The sequence below is a fragment of the Micropterus dolomieu genome, linkage group LG05, assembly GCF_021292245.1.
Source record: "Micropterus dolomieu isolate WLL.071019.BEF.003 ecotype Adirondacks linkage group LG05, ASM2129224v1, whole genome shotgun sequence".
In the NCBI taxonomy this organism is placed as follows: domain Eukaryota; kingdom Metazoa; phylum Chordata; class Actinopteri; order Centrarchiformes; family Centrarchidae; genus Micropterus; species Micropterus dolomieu.
Window position 1 is genome coordinate 16,132,435 of NC_060154.1, and position 10,930 is coordinate 16,143,364.

The 10,930-nt window shown below is 40.5% G+C and overlaps 1 protein-coding gene across 1 annotated transcript; it reads left to right on the forward strand.

The window, feature by feature from the left end:
• The first annotated feature begins 248 nt into the window (after positions 1-248).
• Positions 249-10,174, forward strand: LOC123970721 (vitellogenin-like). The gene is given in 35 exon segments (XM_046048940.1): positions 249-288; positions 1,047-1,067; positions 1,258-1,409; positions 1,496-1,747; positions 1,832-1,993; positions 2,079-2,227; positions 2,319-2,469; positions 2,571-2,728; positions 3,070-3,235; positions 3,327-3,452; positions 3,547-3,765; positions 3,853-4,070; positions 4,161-4,258; positions 4,348-4,472; positions 4,551-4,652; positions 4,940-5,059; positions 5,163-5,349; positions 5,614-5,707; positions 5,796-5,981; positions 6,087-6,210; positions 6,290-6,506; positions 6,596-6,960; positions 6,962-7,015; positions 7,100-7,144; positions 7,231-7,311; positions 7,413-7,619; positions 7,708-7,850; positions 7,937-8,072; positions 8,162-8,285; positions 8,372-8,552; positions 8,643-8,737; positions 8,890-8,984; positions 9,166-9,331; positions 9,494-9,655; positions 9,756-10,174. Coding segments are annotated over 35 exon segments (5,034 nt in total). The 3' UTR covers positions 9,869-10,174.
• The last annotated feature ends 756 nt before the right edge of the window (positions 10,175-10,930 follow it).

Genomic DNA, 10,930 nt, shown 5'->3' on the forward strand with positions numbered 1-10,930 from the left:
AACTTTCACTTGACATATTTGTGGAGAACAAGGTCAGGTGACCCTAACTTCATCATCCACTGATACACACCTTGTCACCCTAACCTACAAAACCAAAGTTTGTTAAAATCTAACTCTAACAGAGTGTATTGGTCAAACATGCCAGGGATCATATAATGTCTTTGTGACATCCTTGTTGGACTTTGTCAGCAGAAATGTCCCTATAAAATGGTTGCCTGTGACTGCAGACACTCACAGCCCCATCAGCCATGAGAGCGGTTGTGCTTGTCCTGACTCTGGCCCTTGTGGGTGAGTATGATTTCTGTTCTCTACAAAGGTGTGACTTGTAATTAAATGCATTTGAAATGGTATTTTTCTTATTCATACAGTAACCTAAGCGTGTATTTAGTAACTTCTCTTATCCAATTTTCATACTATTAACAATTAACCATACCTCTCGGTATAACTTTTTATAACATAATTACATATATATTATTTGATACTGCCAGTAAAGTAAAAAAAAAATAAAACATTTGTTTTAAATCTAAATACCAGCTAGGAAAGAGGAGTATACTTTTATGAACATATAATGGAAATGTCTTTTGTTCACTCTTAATTAGGCACCTGTAGCAAACTCCATACTGTAGACTGTATATTTTATGCTTTTATGTTCAGTGCAGGCTAACTGGTAGATGTTTTTCTTAATTTAACGTAAAACTTCAACTGCTTTAATACAAAGGTTTAGGCCTTTGGAGGAACAGAAACAAAAACAGAGAAGGCAATCTATCATTACTAGAGGTATGAGGAGTAAGAGATAAACAGTATAACAGTAACTGTAGCTGTATAACGTACACAGTATCTTGCATGCTCTATGTATGTGTTTGATTAGGGAGAAAGATCTCGAGCTTTTCCATTTAGATCTAGTTCATTTACATTAAAAACAAAATTTATTTTTTTTCAATATTTACAATAGAATATACAAATGCTAAAATGTTTAAAAGTAGATTTAATAGTTAATAGTATCATTTACTTGATGGATAATTTATTTATTTCTAATTTCATTCCAGCTGGTCAATCCCATGACTTTGGTAAGGACAGTTTCCATTTTTTTCAAAACAATAAATTGAAACATAATAATAATAAATCATTAGATAAACAATGCATTGCGACCACAGTTAAGTTACATGATAGTGAATTATTCTGGTAAAATCAATTTCATTATGTATGGTTCAAAAGATGTGATATACAACTCAAATACTTTGGTGGATGTTCTTATAGCTCCTGATTTTGCTGCCGGTAAGACTTATGTGTACAAGTATGAGGCATTGCTCCTGGGCGGTCTGCCGGAGGAAGGTTTGGCAAAAGCCGGGCTCAAAGTCAGCAGCAAAGTTTTAATCAGTGCTGTAACCCAAAATGTATACATGCTGAAGGTAAGGATCAAAATCATGTTCAAGCAACAATCTTTTTACTTTTAAATTGCAACCTGCCCTCTAATAAATCTTTTTTTACACTCTAGCTTGTGGACCCTGAGCTCTATGAGTACAGTGGCATATGGCCTAGGGATCCTTTAAAACCAGCAACCAAGCTAACTTCAGCCCTGGCAGCACAGTTCATGATTCCCATCAAGTTTGAGTATGACAATGGTGTTGTGGGAAAAATGTTCGCCCCTGAGGAAATGTCAACAACAGTGATGAACGTATTCAGAGGTATCCTGAATATCCTTCAGCTCAACATCAAGAAGACACAGAACATCTACGAGTTACAGGAGGTTTGTCAAAGATCATTCAGTAGTGATTATAAATCCATTACGGGAAGTTGAATCTCCATAGTAACCATATGCTTTTCTCATTAGGCCGGAGCTCAGGGTGTGTGCAAGACCTTCTATGCCCTCACTGAAGACGAAAAGGCTGATCGCATCCTTTTGACAAAGACCAGGGATCTGAACAATTGTCAGGAGAGGATCATGAAGGACATAGGAACGGCATACACTGAGAAATGTGCAAAGTGCCAGCAGGTTGAAACCCATTTTGTGTCACACATACACCTACAAAAGTACAAAATGTTGCATGATTAAGCAACTATGTGGTTTGGCTTCACAGAATTCAAAGAACCTGAGAGGAGCTACTGCATACAGCTACATCTTGAAGCCAGTTGCTAGTGGAATCATGATCCTGGAGGCAGCTGTCAATGAGTTGATTCAGTTCTCACCTTTCTCTGAGAGGAATGGAGCTGCTCAGATGCAGACCAAGTATGTCAACAGATACTGGAAATGTAATAATGGATGGAAGAGTTTGAATTTAATGGAGCTGCAGATTAACCTTTTTCGCATTACTTTCAAGGCAATCGCTGGTCTTCCTTGAGATTCAGAAAGCCCCTATTGAACCCATGGAGGCTCAGTATCTTCACCGTGGATCTCTAAAGTATGAGTTTTCCACTGAGCTTCTTCAGACACCCATTCAGCTCATCAGGATCAACAATGCACAGGCCCAGGTATCGTTTTAGACAGCTTTAAAAGATCAGTGAAGTCAGGAGCGAAGATATGTGAATCTCTGTCATATTAACTGACTTCCCCTTCAATCCTGTGTTCTTAGATTGTGGAGATTCTGAATCATCTGGTAGCCAACAACATGGAGAGAGTCCACGAGGATGCCCCTCTGAAGTTTTTGGAACTCATTCAGGTCGCCCGTGCAGCCAGCTCTGAAGACTTGGAAATGCTCTGGAGCCAATACAGAACCAAACCTGCCTATAGGTGACCTAAGAGTATTTAAACATTTGAAGGAGATGAATATTTATGCATATATATATAGTAAAGTAAAAATTTTAAGTAAGAATAGACATGTTAATAGACCGAACTTATTAATTAACAAAATGCAATGTGAATGAACAGAAACAATCTAAATCAAATCAATATTTGGTGTTACCGCCATTCAAAACAGCATCAATTCTTTAAGGTACACTTTTTCACATTAGTGTATTTTGTGGAGGGATTTTCCTTACTTAAGGAATATTAGACAGGGTTTCCCATGGTCACATAACGGTCATTTGCAGATATATGTATGCAGGTTCACTCACTCTGTTTTTATCTTTCAGACAGTGGCTCTTGGATACAGTCCCTGCCATTGGAACTCCTGTTGCTCTAAGATTCATCAGGGAGAAATTCCTGAACGATGACCTGTCTGTTGCTGAAGCGGCTCAGGCCTTAATTGCATCTATTAACATGGTGACAGCAGACACTGAGGCCATCAGGCAGGTTGAGGTGGGTAAATAACAAAGCAAGTTACTTTGTCAGTAATAAGAATGAAAAAGAAATCAGAATAAAAAAAATTCTGATGATTGGTCTCTTCTAGGCCCTGGCAGCTGACAGCAAAATAGTGGAAAGCCCAGTTCTGCGCGAGATCGTCCTCCTTGGCTATGGTACCATGGTTTCAAAACACTGTGTTGAGAAGGCCGTCTGCCCTGCTGAACTTATAAAGGTGATATAATTTATTTCTTTTCACATTAGTTCAAACATTTACACACAATTCTGGAGTAGAAGAAGAAATCATAATTTCTCATTTCCCCCAACAGCCCATCCAGGATCTCCTTGCAGAGGCTGTCGCTAAAGATAATGTCCAGGATATCATCATGATCCTCAAGGTTTTGGGTAACGCTGGCCATCCCGCTAGCCTTAAGCCGATCACAAAGATCCTGCCCATACATGGCACTGCAGCTGCATCTCTGCCCATGCGGGTCCATGTTGGCGCCATCATGGCCTTGAGGAACATTGCAAAGAAGGAACCCAGAATGGTGAATTCTTAAGACCAAAGAGTAGTTCAACCTTTTCTACTTTTTACACACAAGTTCATCCTGAGTTTTCTTTCTCTTTTAAATTAGATCCAGGAATTGGCTCTTCAACTTTACATGGACAAGTCTCTTCACCCAGAGCTTCGTATGCTTGCATGCATTGTGCTGTTTGAGACAAGGCCTGCAATTGGTTTGGTGACATCTCTTGCCAACATTGTGAAGACAGAGGAGAATCTGCAGGTAGCAAGCTTCACTTATACTCACATGAAGTCCCTGACCAGGAGCACCGCCGTTATCCATGCCTCAGTGTAAGAGCCCTCTCTGATCTCCATTCATCCTCAAGTCTGTCTCCATTTACGAATGTCTGCTAATTCTTCTCTTTTATGTTATCACTGCAGTGCTGCAGCTTGCAATGTCGCTATCAAAATTTTGAGCCCAAGGCTGGACAGACCAAGCTTACGTTTCAGCAAAGCCTTCTACATGGACATCTATAACAGTAAGGCCAATGTCACATCTGGTTTACGTTACTTCGTGTTTCTTTTTTTCTGTAGCATCAACTAACTGCATCTCATGAAACTCTTACAGGTCCCTTGATGCTTGGTGCTGCTGCCAGCGCTTTCTACATCAATGATGCTGCCACCATTCTGCCCAGATCTCTTGTGGCTAAGACCAGTGCCTACTTTGCTGGAGCTGCTGCTGATGTTCTAGAGGTAAAAGGAAAAATAAACGCCTACAGTATTCATAGAGTAATTTAAAATTACGTTTTCAACATTATGAATCATTCCTAGGTTGGAGTAAGGACTGAAGGACTTCAAGAGGCTCTTCTGAAAAACCCTGCAATTATTGACGATGCTGACAGGATGACCAAGATGAAACGTGTCATTAAGGCTGTAAGCAATTAAACACCAGAAATTTGCAAATACAAGAAAAGAATGTGGTTGTGTTCAGGGTTTCCTGGCTGTATTTCTTTCCATAGCTTTACATATAAAGCTATAAATTGAAGAAGATTTATACTATAGTCTTGGTCAAAACTTTGTAGGGGGGCATGTCACGGAACCCTCGCGGCAGGACTAGGACCTCATTATTACAAAAAATGTGGCTATGGGCCCACATACAATAGTATATGATAAAACACCGCAGTTTATTGCTGAGTTGGATTGTGTGTATTTTTCCATAGCTCTCTGAGTGGAGGTCTCAACCTACCAGCACACCACTGGCCTCTGCTTATGTCAAACTCTTCGGACAAGAAATTGCCTTCGCCAACGCTGACAAAGTCTGGATCGACCAGGCCATTGCGGTATGATTAACGATCTGTCAACCTCAAGACCAATTTCATAACAAATTGTTAAATCACCATTTTTTGTAAGACACAATTAGTTACAATCAACTTTTCCTTACAGCTCATCACTGGACCCTCTGCTCAGGCATTAGGTAACAATGCCGTCAAGGCTCTGCTGTCTGGGGTTTCCTTCCACTTAGCTAAGTCTCTGCTGGCCTCTGAGGTGAGGCGTATCCTGCCTACTGCTGCCGGTCTTCCAATGGAGCTCAGTCTGTACACTGCTGCTGTGGCTGCTGCAGATGTTCAAGGTAGGAAGAAGCTAGAAAACACCCACAATTTAGCATTTTACAGGCCACAAAATTTACCTTGTGTTAATCAAAAAAGGTGCTGACTTACTCTTGTTTTATCATCTATCCCAAATCCTTTCTTTGCAAATTTACAAAAGCTATCATGTCACATTGCCTTTCCAAAGAAAAAAGGAAAATATGTGCTTCGCTTTAATAAAAACAACATTGAAGCAGTGATAGGACATCCTGCTAAGTGGTGATGAATGTGTTTATTTGTTTTCTTAGTCAAAGCCACCGCAACACCAGCTTTGCCAGAAAACTTCCATCTTGCTCACCTTCTGAAGTCAGACATTCAAATTGAGAGTGACATCAGACCAAGGTCGGTGCAAGGTCTGATACTAAAATAAAGATGACCACACAATATATCGTATTATGGAACGTAACATCAAAATGTCCTCTGATTCTAGTGTTGCTGTGAATACATTTGCTGTGATGGGAGTAAACACCGCCATAGTCCAGGCTGCTGTGTTAGCAAGAGCTAAATTCAACTCCGTTATGCCAGCCAAAATCGCTGCAAGACTTCACATCAGTGAGGGCCACTTTAGGATCGAAGCTCTGCCTGTTTCTGTGCCTGAACACGTTGCAGCTGTGCAGTAAGCCTGACATTATGAGTAGAATTTCAGTACACTGAAACATGACACTTCTAAGATGTATTTATCTTTAAAGCCTACGTGATTAAGTTCTTGTTCTTTGACTAGGGTTGAGACTTTTGCTGTGGTAAGAAATATTGAGGATCTTGCTGGTGCAAGAATGACTCCCATGATCCCTGCCAAAGTCTTGGAGCACGTCTCACGTGAGACTGCGTCATCTGCTGCTAGTTCAGTGAGTTTTAAACATTGTCTTTTAACATAGCTACAATATCTACATTTACAATATAATTAATATGTCTTTCTTTTCATAGTCAATATCCTCAGAGATCACTCACCAAGATGCAGCAGCTGCCAGGCCCATTATACAACGCAGAGTAGCTAAATTTGAGAAGAAGTTCTGTGCTAAAGCTGTTGCCATTGGAGTTAGGGGTTGTTTCATGGTTACCACTGAAAACGCTAATTTCATCAGGGACATTGCACTGTACAAACTGGCTGGAAGGCACTCTGTTGCTCTTTCTATCAAACAAAGTAAGTATTGAGAACACAATATATATGCATTTTGTAGAAGCAGTGTGCACAAAGCAATTAGTAATGGCCTTATTTAATGATACTTTCAGTTGAAGATGATGCCATTGAAAGACTCCAGGTGGAGGTTCAAGTTGGACCAAAGGCTGCAGAGAAGCTCATCAAACAGATTAACCTAAACGAAGAAGTTGTTGAGGGAAGACCAGTCTTGATGAAGCTCAAGAAAATCCTGGCTCCTCGTTTGAAGAATGCCACCTCCTCCTCCTCCTCCTCTAGCTCAAGACAGAGTTCCAGTTCCTCTTCTGCCTCTTCCAGCTCCTCGTCTTCCTCTTCCAAATCCTCTTCTGCCTCTTCCCGCTCCAGCTCTGCATCTAACCTTGAGTTGCTCTTCAGAGCTAGCTCTAGCTCTGAAGAGCAACTCAATTTGCTCTTCAGAGCTAGCTCAAGTTCCTCTAGCTCTACTCTTGCTCTTCAGAGCTAGCTCAAGTTCCTCTAGCTCTACTGCTCGTCAGGTAAACACCTCAAAATTGTTTTCTGATCTGTGTCTCCATTTCATGGTAAGCGTGGAATCTGACAAAAAAATCTCTTTTGAACAGCAAGTGCTTCATAGCCCCAGGTTCCAGAAGAACAATAGGAAGCAGGTACATTTAGATGGGGCTTCAAACAATGACAATGTAGTACCAGCATTTTCAAGGTGGTCTTTAACCTCCTTACATTATTGTTTTAGCCTCACACCTCTCGAGCCACCGCAACAGCCGTTTCCAGAAGCAGAAGCAGTGACTCAAGCTTTGAAGCCATCTACAGAAAGGTGAATCTTGGTCTTCTTTAATAAATTAATAAAAATTCATATCTTTTCACTGACGAGTTTGTTAGCATACTCACATGAATTAAACCCGACTGTTCCCACAGAACATATTCCTTGGCAATGAAGTTGACCCTAACATTGCCATCATCTTCAGCGCTATCAGAGCTGACAAAAAGATGCAGGGATACCAAATGGGAGTCTACTTGGACAAAGCGACTGCCAGACTTCAGATTATAATGGCTGCCTTGGCCGCCGATGACAACTGGAAGTTATGCGCTGATGGAGTTCTGCTTAGCATGCAAAAAGTCACAGTAAGACACTGCCTTGCTGATATGTGGATATTAGCACATAATATAAAAGGGCTACCATTAAGACTAGCTGCCTACTGTCTCTCAATAGGCTAAAGTCGCCTGGGGAGCAGAATGTAAGCAGTACGACACCATGATCACAGCCGAGACTGGTCTTGTTGGTCCGAGCCCTGCAGCTCGCCTCAAAGTGACCTGGGATAAAGTACCCTCTTCCTTCAGACGCTATGCACACAGGTATGAAACTTCATACACACTGACTTTAACTATTTACGTGTAAAAGGACTATGTAAAATGTCTGACACTTGGAAATTCTTTTACAGGGCGTATAACTACATTCCTGCTTCCGTGATGGCTGGCTTGATTAAAGGAAAGGATGAAAACAGAGCCAAGCAGCTTTCACTTACAGTGGTTGCCATATCGGACAGGACCCTTGACGTCATTTTGAAAATTCCAGTAGTATGTTTAATTAAATAGTTCTCCCAAAATATGAAGTCATATTTGTTTTAATTCCGGCCAATAATAATTGTGAATCATTCTGTTCACAGAATACTGTGTATAAGATGGCTTTGCATCTTCCCATTGCTCTGCCACTTGATGGAATCACAGGTCTCACCCCCTTCGATGACATTGCTGATAAAGTCCATTACTTGTTTGCAAAGGCTGGCGCAGGTAATGGATGACCTTATTGTTTAAAGTGAAGTGCATTGGCAGTAAAATTTGGCTGTGTGCCTAATACTATAACTTTTTTTCTTCAGCTGAATGTAGCTTCAACAAAAACATACTGACCACATTCAACGGCAGGAAATACAAGAACGAGATGCCGTTGTCTTGCTACCAAGTTCTGGCACAGGATTGCACAGATGAGCTGAAATTCATGGTTCTGCTGAAGAAGGATCACATTGAACAAAACCAAATCAATGTGAAACTTGCTAATATGTGAGTTTCCATAACAACAAAAAAATAAACTGCAGTTTTCATCCATCCACATGTTGATAAATCTACATAAAATGTTCATTTCTGCTGCAGAGATATTGATCTGTACCCGAAGAATAGTGACGTGATGGTGAAAGTCAATGGAATGGACATACCCATCAACAACCTGCCATACCAGCACCCCACAGGTTTCTATACACATTTATCCCACCATTAAAATAGGAACATGTAATTTTATGCTGCAAACTACACATTATGGTCTCAAATGTGTTACATGATTTGCATGTAATGCCTCTTAATGAAAGTAAATGATTATGAAACAGTTATTTTTTTCTTACAGCTAACATCCAGATCAGGCAAAATGGTGCAGGCATCTCTGTGTACGCTCCCAGCCATGGTCTTGTTGAGGTCTACTTAGACAGGAACTCATTTATGGTAAATGCAACATTAACTCTTACGATAAATATGATTGTTATAGCATAAATTAAATCCAGGCTTTAAACAGTGACCTCTGAGAAAAGAGATAAACGTCAACTTTCAAGAGCTATGACACTGTTGATCAATTTGACAGACTGTATATTTGAAAGTCTATGTCTCATTTGATCTTGCCATGCAGGTTAAAGTTGTGGACTGGATGAAGGGACAGACCTGTGGACTCTGTGGAAGGGCTGATGGGGAATTCAGACAGGAGTACCGCACACCCAACGGACGAGTGACCAAGAGTGCAGTCAGCTACGCTCATTCCTGGGTTCTGCCAGCTGAGAGCTGCAGGGACTCCACTGGTGAGACAAAGTTCACTGTGGAATTACTTTTACTTTACTTTTTTTTAAATGATCCACCTGCTCTTGGGTCCTGCTCACTGCATATGGCTAAAGGAAGTATTTTAAACATGTAATGATGCACTGAATCCATCAGAAATTATTATCAGCAACATCTTCTTACAGAGTGCCGTATGAAGCATGAAACTGTGAAACTGGAGAAGCAGGTTAACGTCCATGGCCAGGACTCCAAATGCTACTCTGTCGAGCCTGTGCTGCGCTGCCTGCCCGGCTGCTTCCCTGTGAAGACCACCTCCGTCACTGTTGGCTTCCACTGCCTGCCTGCTGGTGAGTCTGCAAGATATCATAGCTGGTTCAAGAGACAGAATATGAAATGTAGATAAAAAATACAGAGTTCCTAATTGCTCTGCTCCCTTCACATGTGCAGGTTCTGCCCTGAATCGCCTCAACAGTCAGAGCAGCACCTACGATAACAGCGTGGACATGAGGGACGCAGCAGAAGCCCACCTAGCCTGCAGCTGCACCACTCAGTGCGCTTAATGACACTCACATCATGTGTACATGTTGAACGTAATTTTGAATACAAACAAATTCATAAAGTTATTTTCAATTATGGCAACTTCATAAAGCATTACTTAAAGGAAAAACGCACAACATTATGATAAATATCCCTCCATCCTGAGCTTGGCTGAATTTTGGTGATGTGAGAATGGTCAGACCACATTATAATAATGTTGAGATGTTGCTTTTGTGAACAACTGAAACTGTTGCTTTTTGCTTTTAATGTAACTGTTTTATACCATTATTGCTAAATAAATAAAAATGTCAATGTTGCAAAGAATTCAATCAATTGGATTATTTCTTCCAATTTCAATACATGTCAGTATTTCCAAATACTACTACTAGATTGTGGTAAAAAAATAAGGAGTTTCCGTCACAATATCCCATGACCACTGTGTTGAGTACATTTCCTTCATAATGTACTTTCCAGCTCCATAACATCACCCATAGTTGCAGAGATATTAATAGCAATGTTTGCCAATACTGCAACACAGTTTCAGCTCCAAAACATGCAAGAGCAAGACTGTTTGAAAATGACAAAGCCATTTATTACAGTACTCACCTCTTTGCTGGACAGTCCTGTTGAACTGCCACTCCACTGTGTGGTTTACCTCAGTGGTCTCCATTTTTATAAGTTGACACCAGTGCATTGGAGGGGACAGGTGAAGCAGTTCTGTTGACGAGTAAGTCATTTTCCACGAGAGGCCAATAAAGGTCAAATGACAAGATATTTGTGTTTCGAGAATGTATAATGAGTGTTTCAAGAGCATAAGATTGTCTAGAATACATCATGTCACATTCCTGTGTTAAGAATTATTCTCATCTGTCAATATGAAGCCACTAAAATAAACACATTCACTTAAAAAAGAAATGGTGAGAGGAATTTACAATCACATTGACACCAGAGTCGTCTAACCTGGTGTCAGCGTTCTACTACACATTATGCTATTTGTGTTCAACTTTACAGCCTTTCTTCCCTCTTAACTGCAACATCATACATCACCCACTACTAATGTAACTGCAACAGTTACTAGAAGACAA